At 38.4% G+C, this 25,557-nt stretch overlaps 1 protein-coding gene across 1 annotated transcript in view; it reads left to right on the top strand.

Moving 5' to 3' along the window:
- Nucleotides 1–618: 618 nt before the first annotated feature.
- Nucleotides 619–25,557, top strand: part of LOC148278890 (uncharacterized) — a gene marked incomplete at its 5' end in the record, with an annotated part of 52,072 nt that continues 27,133 nt past the window's right edge. The window contains 18 exons of the mRNA XM_088230738.1: nucleotides 619–1,232; nucleotides 1,919–2,037; nucleotides 3,756–3,903; nucleotides 4,196–4,335; nucleotides 5,028–6,423; nucleotides 9,372–9,676; nucleotides 14,139–14,272; nucleotides 15,005–15,229; nucleotides 15,505–15,665; nucleotides 16,340–16,494; nucleotides 16,897–17,073; nucleotides 18,878–19,081; nucleotides 20,000–20,070; nucleotides 20,178–20,359; nucleotides 20,687–20,828; nucleotides 21,045–21,235; nucleotides 21,888–21,986; nucleotides 22,734–22,842. Of these exons, the coding sequence (XP_088086864.1) occupies nucleotides 619–1,232; nucleotides 1,919–2,037; nucleotides 3,756–3,903; nucleotides 4,196–4,335; nucleotides 5,028–6,423; nucleotides 9,372–9,676; nucleotides 14,139–14,272; nucleotides 15,005–15,229; nucleotides 15,505–15,665; nucleotides 16,340–16,494; nucleotides 16,897–17,073; nucleotides 18,878–19,081; nucleotides 20,000–20,070; nucleotides 20,178–20,359; nucleotides 20,687–20,828; nucleotides 21,045–21,235; nucleotides 21,888–21,986; nucleotides 22,734–22,842 (4,572 nt within the window). The remainder of the gene's footprint in view (nucleotides 1,233–1,918; nucleotides 2,038–3,755; nucleotides 3,904–4,195; nucleotides 4,336–5,027; nucleotides 6,424–9,371; nucleotides 9,677–14,138; nucleotides 14,273–15,004; nucleotides 15,230–15,504; nucleotides 15,666–16,339; nucleotides 16,495–16,896; nucleotides 17,074–18,877; nucleotides 19,082–19,999; nucleotides 20,071–20,177; nucleotides 20,360–20,686; nucleotides 20,829–21,044; nucleotides 21,236–21,887; nucleotides 21,987–22,733; nucleotides 22,843–25,557) is intronic.

The following is a 25,557-nucleotide window of genomic DNA, read 5'->3' as shown; positions in this document are numbered from 1 at the left end:
TATGGCTTACATGTGTTATTGTATTTAATTATTTATTTATGTTTTTGTTCTTTCATTGTGCGTTTTGTAATGTAAATAATGTAGATTTGCATAAATTAATTATAAACATAAATACGTAGTCTTTAAAACTGTCTGAATATTTTGTTAATTATCTCTGTTTATTAAGTTTATTTATTTATTCTTTGTTTATTCTTAAATGTAAAAATATTTCAAAAAAAGTATATTGTTAAGTGTCCTCGGCACAGGTAACCCCAGTGAGGTCACATTATTTTTTATTATTAATTACAGTTTGTAAGACAAAACATATGAATAAATAAAATATGGGCAGAATGGTGAATGTTACACAGTGTGTAAAGTGGCCACTTAAACCAGCCAATGACAGGTCATAAGCCCTGTAGATGCTTCTATATTACCTTTTCTAAAATGTTCTTTATCTCTGTTGTAATATGTTAATATAAGCAGCTCCCCAGGGAATTGAATCCAGTCCTTGTCTGCAAAAGTTTGGACTAATGAAAAATATTGTTGTTATGCATTAATTTATTTTGTATCCGTAACTCAAAATCAAATTTTTAGTTTAGGATGAATGTCAACTTTTTACACTGAACTGATTTTTCCTAGATCATTATCTTTAAACGAAGCCGCAGCCGCGAGAGCAAACACATTCGACCGCACGCCCACCGAATTCACCGGGGTAGCCAACCCGTATCGCGAGACCCAGCAGCGCGACTACATTCCGAAGGACGCCCCGCCCATATACCGCGAGCGCGAAATCCTCAACCGCGAAACCTACGAATCGATCCGCGAACACCTGCAAAAGGAAAACTCAAAGAACTCCCTGTCGACGTGCCACGAGGTGAAGGAACCGAAGATCTCCAACAAGGAATGTTCCAGAATCGGCAGCAGAGAAGTGAGCAGCCACTCGCTCCGAGACCAGAAGCCTCTAAGAGAGGCTGCGAAGCTGACGCGCGAGAACCTGCGCGACTTCGCCGCCGGCCGCGACGCCATCTACGAAAACGAAGGCGGTCTTCGCGGATGCGTTCCCGTGGAGGTGTTCGCCCCGGATCCGGGGAATCGCGTCCATTCGATGAAGAAATCTAACTCGGCCAACAAGATCGGCACCACCAATTCCGGCGACAAGAGAAAGTTCTACTGCAGGGAGTGGGCCTTCCAGAAGTTGGCGCATTGCTTGGAGCAGAGACCCGTCAGCAAAACCTGTGGCGCCTTGATATTAGGTAAATTTATTTATTGGTTATTTCATGAATTGTTACAAGGAAGACATCGAGCTACTGGAAAAAGTCCAACGATGTGCTAGAAAAATCCCAAGACTACCTAAAAGGATGCCCTACCACGGTAGATTTAACTCACTATAGTCCTTAAAACATAGCTCGATTAAAATGATCATGTACCGATCAAATCGATTTTATCAGTTTTTTCATGCAAACATGAATAAACTCTGTTTCCGAAAATTGATATTAAAATGCGAAAACAAGCCTTTTATAGTGTGTTTAAGACAATTATTCACTAAAAAATAAAACATTTATACTTTTTTCATGAAGTTTCCCATCACTAATGTCACTAGTGATGGGAAATTATTGATCACTGATTATGTACCAATCAAATCGATTTTATCAGTTTTTTCAAATATATTTGTTTTAATTAACAATAAATAAAGTGTTTAAATATAAAAAGTATTGAAGTAACATGACATAGAAGCATAATGTCGTTTTTTCCGTCATCTCCAACTGCTGTAGAAGCTCCCTACATCAACAAGCAAATTTTTTTCAAGAACTTCAAACGTATTGGATTCTAAATTTGTAATAATTTTTGAAAAAAACAGTTCATTTTAAGCGATGCTTTGGCTTGCATAATAGCTATTCTCTTTGCTTTCTTCTTAATGATCATGTATTTGTGGTCGTAGGTGACGCTGGCAGTGGAAAAACTGCCCTCTGCAAGGAGCTGGCCCAACCCGGTTCCGGACCGTCGGCTCGACAGCAGAGGGCTCTGCAGAGGAGAATGCTGGCCAGACATTTTCTACAGGTAAAAAACAAAAGCACAACTCGGTCTTTTTCAGATAGTAAAAACAACTGCGGTGAAATGCCCGAGATGGTTGAGTTTAGAGCTAACCGTAATTGGATTTAAACCATGTTCTGTTGGACATTTGTTGATCGCGAAATTCCTCTAAAATGTACAGAAAAATAATTAAAATATGTATCTGGATAATTTTTGTACGTAGAAGATAAGACAAGATAGCAAAGAGGAACTGCAATTCTTGGTAACAAAGGTCTACGATGTATGCGAGGGAAGCGATTTGCCGATGAATGTCGATAAATTGAATGTGATGATTTTTGAAAGAAATGAAAGTAGGACTAATGTGAAATCACTGAGAATGGGGTTATACTAAAACAGGTAGAGGAATTTGTGTATCTGGGAAGTATGTTTACTAGGGACGGAATGACTGGTGAGTGCCGGGAACAGAGTGAACGTTGCACTTAAATCAACCACGGCAAATAAATGTTTGTCGCAAGAGACAAAATCAGCAGTTCTCAATGGAGTCCTAGTCCCGACCCTGATGCACGGGAGCGAAGTATGGCCTTGGAAAAAAGGGATGAAAGTAGGCTGAATGCTGTCGAAATGCGATCTCTCAGGCGAATGTGTGGTAAAACTATACAATAGATGCAAACAACAAATGATCCGACGCATGTGTTGTAGCTACCTCGAATTTTAAAATCTTTTATGGTAGAAGGAGATTTGTGTCCTTATAAAAAAACAGTGCAACGAATGTGTCCGAACAAAATTTTCCACGTCTTCACTTCAAACCATCAAATACGGCCCCAATCGGAAGGGAATTGTTACAAAAAATAAGAAAGTTATGATATGTTTCTGTATGAGTCCTATGAGAAAAAAGTGTCCGCGAACGTATTAAATGCTTATTTATTTAAATCTTTATATACATTTACAATAAATATACATTCAAAGGCGGGCATATTGCCTTAAGGGAATATCTTCCTACCCACCCAAACCGTTCAGTTTGAGACATGGACATATTCTAAGGAATTATACTGAATCTTAAAATTTTAACACTATATAAAATAATTAACACTATACTATGAAGAAAGGAGAAGAAATAGGAAGGAAAGAAGGAGAAAGGAACAACTCAAATATTTAGATAGTGACATTTCAATCTTGATTTCAATGTAAATAAAGAAGGGGCGTCTCTAACAGTAGTGGATAACAGTGAAAGAGGAGGCAAGGAAATTACAGGGGTGAAAGGGCATGAAAAAGGATTCTCTTGTTACTAGGACGAAGAAATAGTCCATGTTGTGATAAAGGTTGGAAGATCTCTCTCAGATAAACTTATAATAGATTGATTGTATGGATGGGTGAATTGATTTGAGGTTAAATGAGAAAGATGGATTACAATTGAAGTTATTTATTGAGTAGATACACACGAGTTACATCCTTACAGTTGTGTACAGAAGGAATTTACAACAGGAGCAGGCGAGGAGCTGGTGGACGGGCAACACGAAATGCCAAGATGAAATGTGCATATTCTTTCGCTGCACAACGTTTAATTACTTGTCCGAGCTGATGTTGCGTCGGGTTACGGGTTGCGGGCCAGAATGGTGTTCGGCCCTGCCAACTTTACGGCTTGATGGTGATGACCTCCACAAGATAATAAGATCAGCTTATAATAGTTTTACGATCTTATGAACCAACTCAAGGCATAAATAAACGTTAAATTCTATGCTCTGCAGGGTCAAAATGAAACAAGTTTAACGATGGGAGAGTTCATTCGTACGGTGGTGATGCAGATTCTCAACAACTCCTCGGAGCATCGCAAGAGTATGGTGCAGGACTCGACCGGCACAGCGCAAAAGCCGACCACTCATCAGGAAGAGAAAGGTAAGAGTATAGACTGATTCGAGACAGTTTGTGGTCCCATGGGTAGTGTCACAGACTCCGGATCAGGAGGTCCCAAGAAAATTGCCCAAAATTTAAATATTTTGATAAATTATTTTTATTAACAAAAAAAATATTATGAAAGATTTTTTGACAGAGATGGTATATTTTTGTCTTTGCTACTACACCGCAGAGCTGCCTTAAAAAAAATTTTGGAAATAGGAATCATGTTGTTGCTCGATCTGTTCATTCGTATTTGATGCAATAAATACAATTTTTTCAATGTGTATTTTAGCTGAGCCTCTGGTACCGTCAGCCCCTCCCCTGGATTTTGTGGAGGAGAGAGCGAGACGGCCACGCGGGACTATGGACAGAATACACGAGAGAGAGCAGTATGACGATATGCTTGCTGATATTGTCGAGGAGAGGTTGAAGGTAACACTGCCATTTGTTTTTTTTAATTTTGTAAAAGTTCCGATGGAAGCCGAATCCTTTCTTCTCTTCCGCTAAGCGTTGACAGCTTCTTCAAGACCAAGAAAATTGTTTATATATACATTGTAACAAATTTTATAATGAGTCGGATACTCTCCATTGAATTTAGATTTATTTTTATTCGCCTGGCAATGCTTACGAATGCCTAGCGACTGAACCTAAAAGCTGACTGGTGGCTTCGTAGCTCTGTCAAAAAAAACTCAAGAGGAAGGAAGTCACCACAGCCTGCGGCTAAACTCAAATCTAGGAGATGTAGTCCCAAACCAACCCGTGAAGCGTCAAAATTTATCATTAGTCCTGGTTATTTTATTTTGTTGCGGCTCGGGTGATTCAAAATAGTTTTACATTTTGTGTGATTTTTGTTTAAACAAGCCCCACGTTGGGCGCCATTGTAAAAATATATACGGTATATTAATTAAAATACAGATCTTTTTGCGCAAAAATTTCAACTCACAAATGTTAAAAATAGTGGTCATTTCACTGTTAATGCACTTTTTTCTTTTCATGTTATAATATAAATAGTGACATCTATAGGTGATTCCGCAAACTAATTCATCAGTAAATAATATATTTTTGGAATATTTATCATGTATTTATTTCCTTTTCAGTAATTATTTGTTTCAATTTGTTTGAAGGTTTCTCTCTCCATGGAAGAGGAGCAACAGAAGCCTCCAGCCAGAGTCAACAATACCAACCCATTCCTACCCAATTTTCAAAGCCCCAGTGAAAGGGAACAGAAACTCTACGAGAATCATGAAAACCTCTTTCTTAGAAACCTTTCCCAGCAACCCAAAGACGCCCGAAACTCCAGACTCTTCAGGCAACAAAGTGAACCTCCCATACAGGATAAAAAATCCGCTGTCCTGCAAAAAAGTTTATCCACCGACTCGAAAAACCCCCCAGACTCCAGACCTAGAAGAAACTCATCAGAATTAGACGTAGAAATAAAACCATTCGACTCGATGAAAGGTTTAGAAGATGCTAAACTCAGCTCGGCTAGTAAATCTCTTTTCAAAGAGATTTTAGAAGCCGACGAAGATAAAAAAGTCGAAACACAAGAAAGGAAAAACAGCGATGATAAGGAGTTCAGAACTCCGCTTAGCCCTGGAGGCAACAATACCCAATGCGCTGCAACCAAAGTGTCGAGAATCCCAGTCGCCAGTTTCAAATACCCCAACATGTCTGTCTTAAGTTCTGCTGAGAATTCCCCTTCTAAAAGCCGGATACACAGGGAATCCGAGAGAAACTCAGCCAGTGATAACTCGGACAACAAAGAATCTTCCAAGAGTATCAGTAGCAAACAAAATTTGATACCCGATAAAGAAACAGCAAAGCCGACAAACGTCGAAAATGAAGAACCAAAACCGATTGTGGAAGATGAACTGCCAGAATATCAAAATGTTTTGAAACCTCCCAGCTGTCCCAAGGAATTAAGTCCGAAAATCGGAAGAATTGAAGATTTCAGCATCGTCGACTATAGGAACATCGGCGAAACAATTCTCAACAGTCCTGATTTTGACCCCGCTTTCAATGTGCCGAAATTCGCTGACAAAAATCATTCGGCATCTAGTCCAATGAAAAACACGCATGAAGACGTACCGCCACCGATCCCTAGTCTCCCGGTAAATCCAAGAACACTGATCGCCAACTACTATCACGAGAAGTTACTCTCTGAGCCGGAAATACAACAAGCCCTATTGCCTCACAATTTGGAAAAGAACCCAGACGATTGTTTCAAGAAGGCGATTCTGTTTCCATTATTGGAAATAGATCCACCAAAACAATGCCTGTTCTTACTCGTCGATTCTATAGACGAAACTCCTTTGACCGGGGCTTTGATGACCAGCTCAACTCTGACTAAGGACAGAGAAAAGAACGGCTCTGATTCTGGGAACCTCGCAACGAGGAGCGCGAACAGCTCCAAGACCATCGCTGAACTGCTGGCGAACCATCATCACCTTTTTCCTCAGTGGCTGTTATTGGTCTGCACAGCGAGGAAGCAGTCAAAATATCTAACCAAGATGTTTACAGGTAAGGAAAAACAACATTTTGGAATATCAAAAATTGTTACGTTAATATTTTTACTCATCATCATTCCCTTTCCGCACCTAATGGTGCATAGGGCACTGGATTGGCACACCAATCGCAGCGTACCTTGATAATTGTTTTGTAACATGAAGATGATCAGTCTTACGTTCTAGGTACCAGTCGAGGGACTATGAAATGTTCTGGTGTGAAAACACTTTTAAATAAATATTTTATATCAACCATGTCGGGAATTGAACACGAGACCTCTCGCTTGGAAGGCAAACGCGCTGACCATTACACCACAGGGCCGACAATGATATTTTTATTTATTATTTTTATACAATGACAGTCCAGGCTTCCTCAAGATATCGCCGGAAGATCTGCAGTGCGGAGCCTGGCCGCAATACGCGCAGCGCTACATCCCGACGTGGCTGGAAGTAGAGACTTATTGTACCAGGCACGTTTTGCTACGTGGATGACATTTTGAGTTTGCGTCCAAGCTTCTGCAAAATATAGGTCTATAACAATGGGTGCTATTGAGTGTGGGCGTTTCTCACTGCGATTGGTCCACTCCCATGGTAATTGGTCAAGTGGTTATTCATATAACTCACCACTATTACTACTACCATCATGCCATTTCTTCGTAGGGGTAGGCAGAGAGAATGGACCGCCACACACGTCTATCCTGGCATACATGCCCTTCGGTTCTGTCTGCTTTTGACATGACCAGACTTTAGATTTTGGTTTATCTGATCATGCCACGTCTTCCTCGGTCGTCCTCTTCTCACGTCGCCGTTCATTTTCACCATATATACTTGTATTTCCATTCTTTCGTCGTCCATTCTTCAATTCTACGTGACCAAACCATCCCAGAGATCCTTCCTTAATTTTATCAATTATACTTGACTCAGATTTACACTCTCACCTGATTTCATCACTCAACCCTGGCATACATTGATTTCCCTCACATTCGTCTAAGAGATCGCATTTCAACCGCGTTCACTTGGCTTTCATCCTTCCTCTGCCAGTTCCATGGTTCGCTTCCATACCTAAGTGTTGGGACTAAAACTTCATTGTGTACCGTTATCATTACAGAATACCGGGAATGAATATGCACCATATTTTGATATATTTAGTTTATCTCTGCCGAATTTATAAAAAAAAGGGAACAACATATTTTTATCAAAAAGAGCAAATCAACTTCAGGAGATTGGGTTGGAATAGTTATTTATTTATTTATTTAAATCTTAAAGTAGGGCACACATATCATACATATTGTTATGTGTGTTCTAATAATAACATTGCAAATATATTTAATTTATAAATTGTTTAACACATATGTCTTGACCATTATTTTAAATTTTGATATGTTTTTTTCTTCATAAATATTTTTTTCCATTTCGTAATACTTTTTAATTGCTTTAAATAAAATTGAATTTTGTGACTTTGCCTTTTTCCTAAATGGAAGTCTAATTTTGTTCTTTTCTCTAGTATTGTGATCGTGTTCATGCTGGTTCCGATCAATTTTTTTACAAAATTCTGTTTTTTTGTTAGAGTTTATAATTTTATGAACAAATATCATTGTATTGTAAAATATTCTTTGTTTATATGTTAATAATTTCATTTCATTTACCATCGACTTTACCCTCGTGTATCTGTTTTTTTTCAAAATGATTCTAAAGGCTTTATTTTGTAATACAGTTAGTTTATCTATGTTTTCTTTGTTTGATAAAAATAAAATGCTACTACAGTAGTTAACGTGTGGTTCAATAATTGCTTTGTAAATAGTTTTGCAAGAGTCCTTATCAATAAATCTTCTGATCCTTCCCAAAATTGATATTTTTTTTGCAATCTTATTTATTACCATCTTAGCGTTTTGGTGAAATGTAAGTTTTGAATCCAACATTACACCCAAATATTTAATTTCAGTGACTTCATTAAGTTTTTCATTTTCTATTACAATTGATGGTGTAATTTCTATTCTTTTTTTTATTTATTTATTTATTTATTCACACTCTTTATCAAAATACAATTCCATGTTCACTTTGCCCAGCTAACAAGGGTACATACCCCGTTCCAAGCTAGGCAATTACATTTTAATATATTATAATAGTTAACAAATTAATATAGAGCACAGACAAACAAAATATAAACTTATTCGGATACACATTTTGATTCATATAAATACAGACATACACATATATACACACATATATATAAATATACACATATATACACATGTACATACACACATACGTACATACACCCATGCGCATACACATACATACATTCATAAAAACATAGACAATTTATTTATGCGAAACTTCATAGTTGTCATCTATAAATATATATTTTTTTAAATTATTCCTTATTTTTGACATCCAGTAAAGTTCTCCAATCCGTGGCATGCATCAACTTTTCTGACTCCCTACGACCAATGTCACGAAAGAGCGAGGTCAACACCTTCCGTAACTTGACAACACTCCCGTCTTTCCACGATTCTGGCAAAAGGTTATGGACCTTTTTGCCTACGTTATAGTGTTGTCTCGATGCCAGAACAGTGTTGACCCCTTCACTTAGTATCAGATCCCTATTAGAGTATCTTGTATTATGGTTGTGGTTGACGCTTGGGTAAATGTCTCTCTTTATGTGTGTAACCACTACCGTTCTCAATATATATGGTTGAATAATATTCAGTACTCTGAATTTTGTTTCCTATATTCATATAGTTATAATTTGATTGATTGTTATTTTATAACTACTTAAAAATATGTATGTATTTCAAGTAATGTATAATGTGTTTAGTACGAATATATTAATATTTCATACTCGATTTTTTTTTTTTTTCAAGCACTCTTTAAACTACATATATGTAAATGGCAGAAATGCCGTTTATAAATAATTAGATTGGTTTTTTTTCTATGCGGATGACCCTTTGATTCTGTGTCCAGGCTTCCGCAGGATATCGCTGGACGACCTGCGGCGCGGGCACGTGACGCTGGACGCGCAGCGCTACATCCTGGCGCGGCTGGACGCCGAGCCGCGCCTGGCGCAGCACGCGTCGCGCGACGCGGCGCAGGCGCTGGACCACCTGCGCATCAAGGCGGACGGCTGCCTGCTGTACCTGCAGCGCGTGCTGGACGGGCTGGCCGACGGCTCGGTGGCGCTGCGCGAGATCCGCGAGATCCCCGGCACGCTCAACGGGCTCTACATGTGGCTGTGCCAACGCCTCTTCCACGGGAGGAAGTTCGCCAAGGTATTCACGTGACCATTATCATTTTAATCGTGTATTTATTTTTATTCATAAATACTCAGCATTTTGTAAAGGATCAATACAAGTGAACTATTTTATATACACGTGCATATTATGTGGTAATGTTTTTTTATTAATATTTGTTATCGAACAGTTCATTATAACGTTGTAGAAATTAAACCGTATATCTTTTGATAATGGATATTTTTTTGTACATAGAAGTAGATGTGTACATGTGCGAGAGAAATGTTGATTTGATTGTTGATTTGATTAATGGATGCATTGAGAAAATAGGAAACTGGATGGCTGAAAATAGACTAACACTTAACCCATCTAAAACGGAACAACTATGGATGGCTTCAGCCAGACGACAGAATTTGATTCAGGATACGGCACTGCCCGATAAACTACTGGGAGTCTTCCTTAGTTCTGACCTTTCTCTTGACGCTCAAATTGGTAGGACGATAAGTTCATGCTTTTACCAGCTGAGACAGATTAAATGCATACACAAAAATTTGCCAGTTGATGCCGCCCGTCAATTAATAAATGCGTTTTTAGTGTCTAGAGTCGTATATTGTGATGGTATCTACGCAGGTCTACCAATGAATAAAATGACTTGCCTGCAGTCTGTATTGAATGCCACAGCGAGAATCTCTAAGTTCAGTCATATCACTCCACTGCTTCGAGAATTGCACTGGCTACGTTTTCCACAGAGGGTAGAATACAAACTCTGTTGGCTTATGTATAAGTCACTGCACAACTCTGCTCCAGAATATCTAAGGGAACTGCATTCCAGATGAACTAGCTGACAGACGTCTCACGCTTAGATCAGCTACATCTACGTCGAAAGGAAAAGTTATTATACCTCTACGCAAACAGCGCACTAAATTCGGCTAACGTGCATTTGCCATCGCAGGCCCTACGGCATGGAATGCTCTCCCAGCAGAAGTCCGAAACTGTGAGAGTAGCATGTGGTGACAAAGTACATTATTAAATTTATATAATCACTTTGTAAAGCGCCCTTGAGGTATTATATTACGAAAATGGCGCTGTATAAGTTATCCAAAATTATTATTATTATTATTATTGTTATATGGTAAAAACTATCTGGATCGGAATGAATGAATGAATGAATAAATGAATTGTCTACGTTGGAATGGACTGTATATGTCCGTCAATAAATAAATTAACGAGTGCCAGACATTATCACTAAAGAATGAATATGGCTGAAAATTTTAGCATACTTCAGGGGCATGTATACCAACATAATAGATAGAAGGGGAATTTCAGATTTAGTGCTGCTTTTCAAGTTATTAAATAATGTTCTTGACAGTCCCAAACTTTTAAATTGTGTGAATTTTTATGTGAGACAGCGTGGGACGAGACAAAATACTTATTTTGCTGTTGATTGATGCTAAATACTCACCTATTCCACGGCTCCACATGCTAGCAAACAAACATGGAAACTTAGATTTATTTCATTTATCTTTATACAAATCAAAATCATTACTTTTTAATCACTTCTTTTCTAAATTATAAAAATGCACTAAGTGTTATACTTGTTTTACTGTTTATGCTATGATAATCGCCTCTGTTACTTCAATACTTTTTATATTTAAACCCTTTATTTATTGTTAATTTGCTGCATACCTATGTTATAATTTCTTATTTAATTTTTCTTTATTATTTCCTCATTTTCGGCTGATTTTATTTCATGCATCTATATTTTCTATACTGTGACGGGTGTTTTGTTTCATTATTATTGTTTTTCAATATTATTTCAAAGGCGTAAGGCGTCGAAAAAAAAAAAAAAAAAAATAAATAAAAATTGACAGTCAGACTCTCCAAACCCGCGAAATTTAAAAATTCCCGTTATTTTCTGAACACACCTCGTATGTATGGCAACAGATTAAAAAAATATTTTGCTTTTTAAAATCTTACATAATCCTTTATTTTTATCAAACTTCAGCCTTATCAAATCATCATCATCATCATTCCCTTTCTGCACCTAACGGTGCATAGGTCACTTCATAGGTATACAAATCGCAGCGTATCTTGATCATTTTTGTTTTATGATGGTAAGATTATCAGTCTTACGTTTCAGGTGCCAGTCCAGGGACTATGAAATATCCTAGTGTAAAAACACCTTTTTAATTTAATATATTTTTTTTTTATAAATACATTGAATACATTCTCAAGAGTTACAACAACTCAATTTAAGACATAAATAATAAAACATTGAAAAAAAAACTCATTTTGAGAACAACAAAAAAACATAGCAAGTTTAGCACCTTTATAACTAAATATAGTACAACAATATATACGCCAAAAACCCTTTCTTACACAAGCAGAATAAATATATAAAAAAAGGGTTTTCAAAATGAAGAAAGTGGTGAATCTACTAAGGGAAATAAGGTCGTTAACATCACATTCCTCGCAGACGATCCAGCCATAGTGATGATGAGAACATATCGGGGATAAAATCGGGTTGTGGTCCCGTGGCTAGTGTCTCGGACTCACGGATCAAAGGTCCGTGGTTCAAATCCCACTCTACCCCAACTTTATTCCCGTTTTCTAGTTATTTACAACTCTTTGAAAATGGCCATCAAAATTAAATATTTGCGTAAATTATAAGAACGCAAATATTTCTTTTACAATTAAAAAAAAAAAAAATCCATCTTAGTTAGTAAACATCTGGATGCCTAAGAAATGTCATACGGTACGACGAACACAGGATTATTGGAAACATGATTCGAATTTACAAAACGTGTGTCACACCAATCATGGTGTATACAATAGAGGCGAGGATATATAAAGAGAAAAGAAAAATACGAAAAACCAAGTAGAAAAACTGAATAGAAAAACTGAATAACTGCTCAGAACCCACGGTAGGCAAATGCGCTGACCACTGCACCACGGGGCCGAACACTTATCAAAAAAAGGAAAAACGCATTAAAAAGTTAGAAAATTTGGATTATGGTCATTCAGCAGAAAGCAAGCCGATTGAATTACTTATTTTATTTTATTTTTTATTTTATTTCATTGGAAAGCCAACAGACATTTATAAGATACAATTGTACCATAAATACATATCGTAAAGTCCAATTAGAGACTTCCACATAATATTGTTATTGTAAATGTGGTCACATCAAAATTATACATAACATAAAATAACTAATCATACAAAACTTATAATATTACTGGAAATGTAAATGAATATTGGTCACACAGTTGCACATTATAATATATAATACAACTATAGTTGACCATACAGTGTCCATTTATTATGTGCCTACATACAGAACTGCACATAACCTGCAAAATAAATAAATGCAAGTCAATAAATTAGAACTAAATATTAAAAAATGCAAAATAATGTCATTTCATAGAACAAAACAACCAATTTCCTTCGAGTACCTATTAGAAAACTCCAAAATTGATGTAGTCAAGTCCATCAGAGATTTAGGAGTTGTTTTGGACTATAAACTGACATACAGCGAGCATATAGATAATACAGTAAATAAATCACTGAAATTACTTGGCTTCATTAACAGAATATCCTCTGATTTTACTAATGTCCGTACAATCAAAACTCTTTATTGCTCGACTGTTCGCCCTCTTCTTGAATATGCCTCAGTGGTCTGGTCTCCATTCTATGTCAATCGCATAAATCACATTGAATCAGTCCAACATCGCTTGCTTCGAAAAATAGCGTGGATGCTTGGACTAGAGAGAGATAATTATTCTTATGCTGAAATAGAGTCGATGTTAAATATTTCTAGTCTACAAAAACGTAGAACTAATATTGACTCCATATATATGTTCGGCATACTAAATGGTATAATCGATGTTCCATCATTACTGGGACAAGTAAAATTCAATATTCCGACTCGTAGATTGAGAAACAATGAAGTACTGTTCATCGATCAGCATAGAACAAACTATGGCCTAAATTCTCCAATGACCCGCCTTTGTCGTATTGTTAACTCAAGACAGGATCTGGACTTTTTTGGTTTAAGTTTACAACGATTTAAACGAGCACTAAATAAATAGTCCAGATCTTGTCTCGATGTCCCTTATGTTTGTCAATGCTTCTTTCTTTTTTCTTTAAATGTTTTAAGCTACTCTTTTATTGTAATATTTAAACCTTCTAAATTGTATACATGGACAATGTCCGTTAATAAATAAATAAATAAATAAATAAATAAATAAATAAAATATAGGCTGCGGATTCAAGGCGCAACATCATAACTTGAATTATTTTTGGAAATTTCACTTTTAAAGGAAGTTAAAGATATGTTATTAATATCAATACAATTTAATTTCTGATTACACATATGGCAGGTTCTATTTACAAATGAATTTTGAAAAGATTTAGTGGAACATTTGGATATTTTAAAAAGAGATTGGTTTCTGGTCTGCGTTACTGGGACTACTGGGATATTATTTCCCTCCTTTTCCTTAGGTGCAACCCTTGCTGAATGTCCTGCTCGTAGCGAAGTGCGGCGTGGACTCGGAGATGCTGTATCGATGCCTCCTCACCACCAATCACACGGTCCCGCGGGAAGACTTCAACAAGAGACTCCACCTTTTAAGGCGGTAGGAAAACTTAATATCTAAGCTGGCCACACTTGTAGCCATTTTACTGGAATAAATGCTTATTTGACCACATAACCGAATACTGCACGCAACTACACTGGCTCTTCTATCCAGCATAGCACTTCTTCACAATATTTGGAATAATCCCACTTCGCCTGTTTATCTGAGAGAGCTCTTCCAACCTCTATCACAGCATGGACTATCTCTTCGCTCTAGTAATGAGAGAACCCTTTTAATATCCCTTCACCTAATTTTTTTGCCTCCTCTTTCACAGTAGTAGCTGCTCGATTGTGGAATAATATACCTACTAATGTTCTTCATTCCCTTTTCGCACCTAATGGTGCATAGGGCACTGCATTGGTACACCAATCGCAGCGCATCTTGATCATTTTTGTTACATGAAGGTAGGATGATCAGTCTTACACTTCAGGTACCAGTCCAGGGACTATGAAATATTATATTGTGAAAACACCCTTTTAAATATATATTTCATATCAACCATGTCAGAAATCGAACCTGAGACCTCTCGAATGGTAGGCAAAAGCACTGACCATTACATCGCGAGGCTGACATGTTAATGTTAGAGACACCCAAAAATCAATCATGATTGAAATATAACTATCTTTATATTTTTTATTTTATATAATTTTGTTTTGTGGTTTGTTTTGTTTGTATTATTATAATGTTTTTCTACTTCTGCAGTCCCAAACTTGAACTTACATTATTTTTTAGAATCCTAACCTTGGACTCGCGCACCGGGGTGCTGTCCATCTTCCACCACTCGTTCTGCGAGTGGCTCCTGGACGTGAAGCACTGCACGCGTCGCTTCCTGTGCAGCGAGGCCCGCGGGCACGCCTCGCTGGCCATGTACTACACGCTGCGCGCACGGGAGCTGCACGCCGGGGACGTGCACAGGATGGTGCTGCACTTCACCAGGCTAGAGTACCATCTCAACAGGTAACTGGGACAAGACCCATCCTCGATACGAGCCCAAACTCATCGCATCCCACCCCTGTCTCGAGGCACACTCGTCACGAGCTATTTTTGTTTTGAGTGGCCCTCGTCATGAGAGTCTGAGTCATTTTTGACGAGTCACTTCGTCATAAACCACACTCATCAAAGGCCATTTTTATCACAAATCATCTTGTCACAAGCCATATTATCAGTTGAATTATTTTGATATCCGCAAAATGATACTCCGACGCTTTATGTCTCCTTTTGTACGAATGCAGGGATTCCAAGTCTACGACGGACTCCAGCCTGGGTACGCAGATGGAGCGTTCCATCGTCCCCCCAGGACTGGACCTTCACACCACCATACTGCTGTGGATGCTGGACTCGGGCTGCGATGTTAAGGCATCGCTCAAGATGCAACAGCAGAAACAAATCATTGGTAAGAAGACGGTCATTTTGTTATCCTCTGATTTTCATGGACCTACGGTCCGGTCCTACTGGTTCGACGGCCAACTGTGAAATTGGCACTTCGGATTCAATTCCCACCAGTTGCAAGAAAAAAAACCTAGAGAGGTTCTTTCTCAATTGGTCTGGGTATTGTGGTGTTTTAAAAAATGACAGATTACAAGTGTAGGATTTTGGTTGCTGAGTGTTAGAGCTGCTACTCCAGTTAGACATTGACAGAAGACACGAGGTTGCTGCTTAATGCGTATTTATTGCATGGCGAATAAGATACAGCACTTGGTTGTTTAGCGCGAGCGTAGCGACGATGATGGGTTGAAGAGACTGCACTTGGACTACATGCTCGAACTGAGTGACTGCGTTGAACTGGACTGACTGGCTGAATTGAACTGAGATTAACTGCGCCCTGTGTTCTCTTCATAGGCCACATTCCTTTGTTCTTCATATCTCCATGGTAGACGATGTTAATGTACCGCAGGATGTTGATCTCGTGTTTCACAGAATCTGATTGAATCCAATAGAAAACGCTGACTTGCTTCTTGGATTCATGACTCTATATTTCAGGTGAAATTATTTAGCGCGTGTGTGTCATCGATTGTGGACTATGAACCCCAAGGAAGCGTTAAAAATAAATAGAATTTTATTTCCCAGTTCCGGAGGAATCCACCGCCAAGAGCATTCCGGAATTTTTGACTGCGCTGGAGTGCCCCACCCTACCGAGGGACGGGAGGGTGCTGCGGGCTCTGCTGGAGATGGGGGCCCAACTGGAGCCACCGCAGCCCACGGAGCAACCTGACGAGGGGGAGGTAAATGCATTCTCATTACAAGGGAGGAAGGGAGTATTGTGGACCGATGGATGGGGATGAAGTGTGTGATCCCAGTAGATGGTTCCCACTTGTGATATAGTGACATTTAAAAAAAAAAATTTTTTTGGAAGGGAAAGAAATGACTGAGCTTTATATACTGGTAGGAATATTTAACCACACATTTTCTCTTCCTTAATCTCTCCTCTTTTTCTCTTTCCTCTTTCCTTTTCCCATTGAGTAATTGTATTGATTTAAGATCATTTATATACAAATACAATCCCTGTAGATGTCCAGACTTCTTTATTCCCTTCTATCAAATGTTCTTCATCTCCGTTGTAATATGTTAATATCAATTTCTCCCCTGGTTCTGGCCTGCGTTGTAAAGCTGTCTCTCTCCTCCAGATCTCTCTCGAGCAACTGCTGATGATGGAGGCGTCCTCGGAAGAGGAGGAACTGGGAGAGCTAGGAGAGCCGTCGCGCTGTCTGGAGCTGTTCCTGGTGGAGCCAACCCTGGGCCGGGCCCCCGTACACACCCTGGCCCAGCACGGAGAGCCAGACACGCTAGCCGCCGCCCTGCAGGTAAGATAAGAATATTTAAAAAAGAAAAAACCCCTAAGCCTGTTTTTAAAGGCAACAACAACATCCAGACCGATTGAGAAAAAAAGATTCGAGATTCGAACCCGCGACGTCAGCTTTACAGTAGGCAGTCTAACCAAATGCGCCACGGCACCTGTCCAATGATTCTAAGATGCTCTTGTACAGTCATCGCTTTCCTATGGAATAATTGGATAGGGGGAACTTAATGGGGCAAATAAATGCTTGTCACAAGAGACAAAATTGGCAGTTCACAACGGAGTCATGGTCCCGTCCCTGATGTATGGGAGCGAAGTATGGACTTGGAAAAACAGGGATGAAAGTAGGCTGAATGCTGTCGAAATGCGATCTCTCAGGCGAATGTGTGGTAAAACTATGTACGATAAATGCACAAATGTTGAGATCCGTACATTATGTTAGGCTGAGACAAGCATTATCGACAAAATCAAGAAAGGAGCTCTGCGCTGGTTTGGACATGTAGAACGAATGGACAGCGAGAGAACGGCTAAGAGTATTTTCAATGCGAATGTTGATGGATGCAGAAATAGAGGAAGACCGAGAAAGACATGGCATGACCAAATCCAACAAATACTTAAAGATGGACATGTCAAAAGTCGGAATAATCGGCGCGCATGCATGCATGACAAGATGTATGAATGTAGAGGAAGCGAGATCTGTATGCAAAGATAGAGTGTTGTGGCGTTCTATCCTCTCTGCCTATCCTTACGGGGAAACGGCGTGATGGTTTGTTTGTTTGAAACTTATTAAACCATTAGAAACTGTTCAAAATTTATATTAAAAATAATGCTTCACAAAAATCGCACTTTTCCCTCTTTCCAATTGTTCCTAGAAGCTAAACTTTTAGATCTAAGACAAATATATTGTTTTCAATGTTTAAAATATATATTTAAGAACCAAAATTTATTTACAAGTAATTCAAATAGATCAAGTCAAAGAAGGAATCGTGTGTTAGAAATACCACATTGTAAAACGAGTCTCGCACAGAGACATGCATATTTTATAGGCACAAAAAATTTTAATTCTTTTTTTACTGATAATATTTCATTGATTCCAAACTTTCAAAATTTTCCTTCTTTTAAAAAACACGCACTATCCTGGATTCAAACTAAAGATATAAACTTTTTTTCTCTATGATTTATTTTGTTGCCCTTTAATAATAAGGAATATTTTTGTGTTTTTTTAAATATTTTTTATTTCCTTTTTTAATTACTATAAAAAAAACCATATTATCTTTTACAGAATATCTTATTTTTTCTTTCTTATGTTACACAAAAATTAGTTAGTTTTAGTTTCCATTTGAAAAAAACGTTATATTGACTCGTTCAAATCATGATACGCAGTTGACAAACGTTTAGGAACAATAAAATCTTAATATCAATAAATTACAATGTTTAAAATGTAACGATATAAATATTGAAAGTTAAAAAAAAGAATTTTTGGACTCTGTTTTTATCTCCTTACATGTAAGGCTGAGACAAGCATTATTGATAATATCAAGAAAAGGAGCGTTGCGTTGGTTTGGATATGTAGAACGAATGGACATCAAAAGAACGGCTTAAGAGTTTTATCGTGCAAATGTTGAATGGATGCAGAAAACGAGGAAGACCGTGAAAGACATGGCATAGCCGTCTGCTTTTGCAATGACAGTTAAATGTTTACCCCTACGGAGAAATGGCGTGTTGGTTTGTTGCTGTCCCTTACTATTTGAATAAAATAAAACAGAATATCTAGCCCCAAAGATTCCGATCTCCTTTCTTTCCCTCTCTAGGCGTTTGCGTCGGCGGGCGGGCGGCTGTCGCCGGCGCTGCTCGAACTGCCGGACCGCGCAGGGCACTCGGCGCTGCAGCTGGCGGCGCGGGCGGGGCGCGCGGGGGCGGCGGGCGCGCTGCTGGCGGCCGGCGCGGCGCCCGGGCGCGCCGACCCGGAGGGCTGGACGCCGCTCCGCGCGGCCGCCTGGGCCGGCCACACGCAGGTGAGGAAACGCCGACTGGAGAGTTATCCATATTATTATTTCTCTAAGATGCGGACCCATCTGATGTTGCTGCTGTACACAAATAATTGTGACATTGTGCATATTTTTTGTATGATTGGCTGATGCCGTGGTTATTACTTACTCCGGAATTCGACGCCGGTATTCTATGATTTAAATACAGTGCTAACAACTACGAAGTCAAAATGTTCGAAAGATGTGTCGACCTTTTTTTTAATTACTAAAATGGCGATGACGAGTCAGGACAGTGTCGGATGGTCGCTGAAAATCCTGTAGAGGCCTTGAAACAACAAAACAGGCGTAGGAAGACCACAAAATTTGTGGACAAATGACTTGCGGGTTGTAGATGGCAGCAGTTAGTGAGATTTGAATATGTAGCATTTTGCTTGTGGATGCAGGGAGTGTCAAATGGTCGCCAAGAATCCTGAAACAGAGGCCTTGGAACAACAAAAGAGCCGTAGGAAGACCAGAAAAAAGGTGGACAAATTACTTGCGGGTCGTAGATGGCAGCAGTTAGAGGAGATATACATATATAGCATTTTTCTTGTGGATACAGGGAGGAGCTCGTACCCCAGTTGGTGACAGAAGAAACGATGTTGACATTCGTAGGTGGATTTATTGCAGGTTGAATAAGCTACTACATTTTGTTATGATGTACGAGATTAACGACGATAACTTAATTGAACTGACTGCATGACTTGAGCTGGCTGATCGCTGGATCCTGTGGTCCTTTTGTAGGCCGTGTTCCTTTGTTCTCCACGCCTCACGATGAAGTTGATGTCCTCAAGGACGTTGCACCAGATGTGTCATCCGATTTCGTCATTGGATTAACGTCCTGTTGGTCTTGCAGCACATTTAATGGTATTTTTTAAAACTAAAATGTTGTTTTGACTTTGGCAGGTTGTGGAGTTACTATTGAAACATGGCTGTGAAGTAGATTGTGTGGACAGCGATCATCGCACGGCTCTCAGGTAATTATACTAATATTTACACTGTAAATTTTAAAGTTGAAATAATTAGTGTACCCTCACTCTTTGTTGCTTGTGTTTCCGCAACGCAATATCATTCTGTATCCCAGGGCCGCGGCTTGGTCGGGACACGAAGAGATCGTCCGGTTGCTGATAGCGCACGGCGCCGATGTCAACAAAACGGACTTGGAAGGCAGGACGGCGCTCATAGCGGCTGCCTACATGGGACATACCGACATCGTCACGCACCTGTTGGACAGTGGCGCCGACATCGACCACGCCGACGCCGACGGTAATAACAATCATTATCCAACAATATTTTGAGTTTGTCTATAGCAGAATCCTGGATGAGTGGTTTTGACTTGATAGGCGTAAAAATCTCAAAAAATGAAATCTAGCAGAGGTAGTGCCATTTCATAGTGCAATGGCTGTCGTGCTCGCCTACCCTGCTTGAGGTGCTGGGTTTGATTCCTAACAGTGGTTGTAAACTTAAATATTTCATTTCTCTATATACCATTGTTTGGTTTATAATGATTTGTCTCTTTAAGCCTATTGAATTTTATGCCTCAATCCTCTGACGTTTTGATAATAAATCATTCTTATTAATTTTCTTATTTAGGAAGGACAGCTTTAGCAGTGGCCGCCCTGTGCTCCGGTGGAGGGGGCTGTGCCCAGCTCCTATTGGACAGGGGGGCAGCACCTGCCAGGCCAGACAAGGACGGCATGACTCCTCTACTTGTGGCCGCTTTTGAGGGACACAAGTAAGTCTTAATGACAGTTCATAAGCCCTGTAAATGCCTATACTTCTATATTACCTTCTCAAAAATAATTTTCCTCTTAGTTGCAACAAATATAAATATCTATCTAGCTTTTATTTCCACAACCATGAACGACTCAAATAGAAGTCATGTTTTCAAGCAGAAATATCGACGTATTGTTCTTGTCGACATTATTTAATCATCTCGTTTCCTTGCCAGGGACGTGATGGAGCATCTGCTCGAGGCGGAGGCGGACCCCGAAGCGGCGGACCGCGCCGGCCGCACGCCGCTGTGGGCCGCCGCGGCCGCGGGCCACGCGCCCGCCGTGCGCGCGCTGCTCTTCTGGGGCTGCTGCGTCGACACCATCGACCGCGACGGCCGCACCGTGCTCAGCGTCGCCGCCGCCCAAGGTGAGAGGGAGGGAACTTGTGTTGTGTAAGGAAAGAGACTATCTGTTGTTCACCTGAATCCGGTTTTTTTACCGAGTAGTAAGGACATGCAACCCCTTGTAGGAAACTTTAAAAGCGAATACATAAAATTAGTTGGCGCTATTTAACTTTTCCGAAACAAATCTAGCCTTGAGATCAGTTCTTGTGGCAGCTTATCCCAACCATCAACAACCCTATTGCTCAGGAAATGCTTCCGTGCATTTTGATTGAATCTCATTTTCTCCAGCCTGAGACTGGCCTCGAAGATGAGCATCTTGTTTAAGCTCAAACATGGGATCCAAATTTGTGCAGCTATAGTGACTGTTGAGTATCTCGTATGTCTCTATCAGGTCACCCCTTTCTAGCCGTTCCTGCAGCCTTGTGAGAGAGTTTCCAGTCTCTCCACATATGGAAGCCTCGTTGGACTCTTTCCAACAAGTTGATATTCTTAACATAACTCTTACGTATTGTTAAAGTAATTGTTTAAAAAACACCCTTTTGCACCGTGATATTTTAAAATGGGAATCTGGTTTCTGTATTTCCATTTTGTAAAATGAGTTTGTGGCTTGGATGCGAATTTTACACACCTTTCTGATCATGGTCTATCCCTTTCTAACATCGGCAATGGTTTTAGGTAATGTTGAGGTCGTGCGACAACTCGTAGATCGAGGATTGGATGAACATCACCGCGATAATGCCGGCTGGACTCCGCTGCACTATGCCGCTTTTGAAGGTATTTTATATTTTGAATCTTGAAATAGGGCACACATGAACATATTCTTGTGTGTGCTCTAATAATAACAATGTACATATGAGGCCCTTAGTATCAAAGATGGCCACACGACCCCATTACCTATTTTTGAGAAAATTTCAAAAATCTGTAACAGCACTTTTTAATTTATATACGGTATAAACAGCTCGGTGTCTTGACAGATCAAATGAGTTTCGAAAAATTTTCAACGTAAAACCTGGATTTTGAAAAACATTAATGAAAAAAATGGGACCTACACATTTCGGCATAAAAAGCAGGAAAATGTAAAAATGAGGTTTTCTATATATACAATAAATATTTTTTTATTTGGTAATATTTGATGCTATTTGAACAATTAACCAAAGGTCAACATAACAAGAAGCACTATTTTTTTAAGTATTAAATAAGCAATTGGCCACTTTTGGTACTATTTTTAGTGTTTGGCCATCTTTGATACTAAGGGCCTCATATATTTAACAATGTTTTGAGTATGTCCAAATGTTTGCAGACTGGCCGGATTTCCACCCTAGGGAGTTATTCAGATCTAAATTTGTTCCAACAGAGAGGTAAAACATTTTCGAGAAGGGAATATGGAAGTCTAGGCATTTACAGGGCTTATGACTTGTCATTGGCCGATTTAAGTGGGCACATTCACCATTCTGCCTATGTTTAAACATCCACATTACCTCAACTCTTCCACCCGTTGACTTTGTTTTCATCATATTACAGGGCACCTCGAAGTTTGCGACGTTCTTTTAGAAGCCGGGGCTAAGGTGGACGAAAAAGATAACGATGGGAAGGGTCCTTTGATGCTGGCGGCCCAAGAAGGACATTGCAGGTAATATAAATTTGTCATTCCTTCATGCACACATAAACAAAGGTTTGTTAAAGATTTGAATGGGCTATACCGTCGTCGTTCAGGCAAAAGTCACTAACCCTAAAAATGACAGTTTTGAGTACTCATGCCATACGAAGCGTAAAATTATGTATGTTTAAAAGGCAAACGCCACCAAGGTAACTTAGTTTGAAAAAAGTTATTATTATTATTATTATTATTATTTATTTATTTACGGACAAAGTCCATTATAAACATTACAATTAAAAGAAATTTTTACAAAGGAATAAAAAAATATAAGGAACAGAAATAAGCAGCAAAGACAGATGATAGATTTTTTAGATTAAGTAAAAAGCATAGGCTAACTATACAGATTCTTTAGCTGATTTGTAAAGAAAGACATCCTTACACCATAATAATCAAGATCTTGATGATCGTTCACCCGCCTGATCATTCTGGGCAAAGGCGACTGTGCACCATAATTGGTCCTGTAGTGACCGAGGAAAAGCATTTCATTATTTCTTAGTCTACGGGTGGGAACGTTAAAAAGAATCTTTTGCAAAATTTCAGGGGCATCAATGAGACAGTTCATAATTTTATACATGCAGATTATATCTGCAATGCATCTGCGTTTTTCAAGACTTGATATGCTTAAAAACCTCTCCATATCAGAATATGAATAGTCTCCTCTTTCCAATCCCATCTTCCATGCAATTTTTCTTATAAAACGATGTTGAACTGATTCAAGGCGCTTGATATGAACAGCATAATGAGGGGACCAGATTACAGATGCATATTCAAGAATAGGGCGAACTAAAGAGCAATAAAGTGTTTTAAGTGTAAGCATACTTTGGAAATCAGACGTAGTTCTATTAATAAAGCCTAAATTAGTTGTGTAAATCTTAATTATTTGTTTTTTTACAATGTGACTTAATTGACTTTTAGGCCTCGTGGTGTAATGGTCAGCGCATTTGCCTACCATGCAAGAGGTCTCGGGTTCGATTCCCGACATGGTTGATATGAAATATTATTTAAAATGGTATTTTTACACTAGAATATTTCATAGTCCCTGGACTGGTACCTAAAGTGTAATCATAGTATAACATATGTAACAAACAAAAAAAAGATTAAGATACGCCGCGATTGGTCTACCAAAGCAGTGCCCTGTGCACCATTATGTGCGAAAAGGGAATGATGATGACTTTATATCATTATACACGGTGTAACCGGGAGGCTGGATCATCGGTGGCAGAGTGAATGTGGACCTCGATGCCTATCCATTAAACCCCCATGTATGTTCCGCGATATTCAGTCGTTTGAAAGTTATTCTGGTTTTAAAGAAATTTTAGTCAAAATCCGAATTTACACTGAATGTACCAAGTGTAGTCAAACTAATAGGTCTACAACCGTAATTTTTTTTCTTCAAATAGCTGAATAGTGGGCCTTTTATCTTACAATACAGTTTTGAGTCATTTGATTTAATTCTGAATAAAAAATAATCTTTAAAAAAGAAGTAGTTTTTGAGTTAAAAAAATTCTGCAACACTCTTATCTATGGAAAAGTAACCCTGAAAATTTCATTTGTTGCTAGGGCACCGTGTTAAAAAGCGAACGTCAATTGTACAAGTGTTGATATTTTTTCTATGCATCAAAGACGCACTTTAAAAGTTAGCTAGCTTAATTTGGTTAGACTACGCTACCATAGAAAGTAAAGAAATAAGTTGGCTCAATAAAAGGACGGGATTGTGTGAATTAAAAAATACTAAGACAAGTTGTTTTATTTTTCAAAGTAAATGCTCAAAATGGGCTCCATTATTTGCAAATTTTAGCTACCAGATATTTTTTAATGTATCAGAAGAAAAAAAATTCCAATGAAATTTATTTAAAAGATATGAATGAAATATGTTACGTACATAAAATTTCCAAAACACAATACAGTAAAACCCCTGTTTTACGTTTTTCTGGGTAACAACAAAAATTGTAAAACTGAGGAGCACTCTAAAGTGAGGAAATTAAAAATGTATGGGAAAAATGAAATTACATAAAAATATATTTATTGTACTAGACTTTACTAAATATACTGCAGAAAAATCCTAAAAAGTGCCATAATTGGGGATTATTAATATTTACCATGATTTCATATTAAATATTTTGCATTTTTTAAAATATTTTTTTTTTCAATAAAAATCAATACAATACTGTGTTTTTTTTTAAATTGAATTAAAAAGAAAAACATGCTTAACTAATTTTACGATGGTACACTTAACCTTAAAACACTAAAAAAAACATTTGAATTAGCATAAAATACATACAATGGTTTTCCCCTAAATATTGGGAAATTTATTTTATTTAGTATCACTTTTTTTAGTATGGCACTACAGAATTTCAACTGTCATTTACATCGGGGACTGTTTCACACTTTTATGATAACTGTTTAAATATCTTCTTTTCAAATTGTTTATAACATCAAACAATATTTCTATTGCCAATTTTTTAAACTTTCTGCATCGTAATTTATTGATGTAAAGACTTTATTCTTCCTAAACATGCGTCAACTGCATGTCACTATTTAGTGAAATGTCAAAATTAGACACTTAAGCAAAATGGTCAATAACACTGCACCTACTTTGAATTTAGTTTAAGACAATAATTTAAACATTTTTTTATTTACCTCGATTTTACTCTCCATTCACGCGGCGGCGCGCGGCTTGTCTTTGAA

This window comes from Micrasema longulum, unplaced genomic scaffold (assembly GCF_059751315.1).
Source record: "Micrasema longulum isolate JH-2025_06_02 unplaced genomic scaffold, ASM5975131v1 h1tg000812l, whole genome shotgun sequence".
NCBI classification, from domain to species: domain Eukaryota; kingdom Metazoa; phylum Arthropoda; class Insecta; order Trichoptera; family Brachycentridae; genus Micrasema; species Micrasema longulum.
The sequence above is the reverse complement of the archived record's forward strand: the minus strand, read 5'-3'. Positions and strand labels throughout refer to the sequence as shown.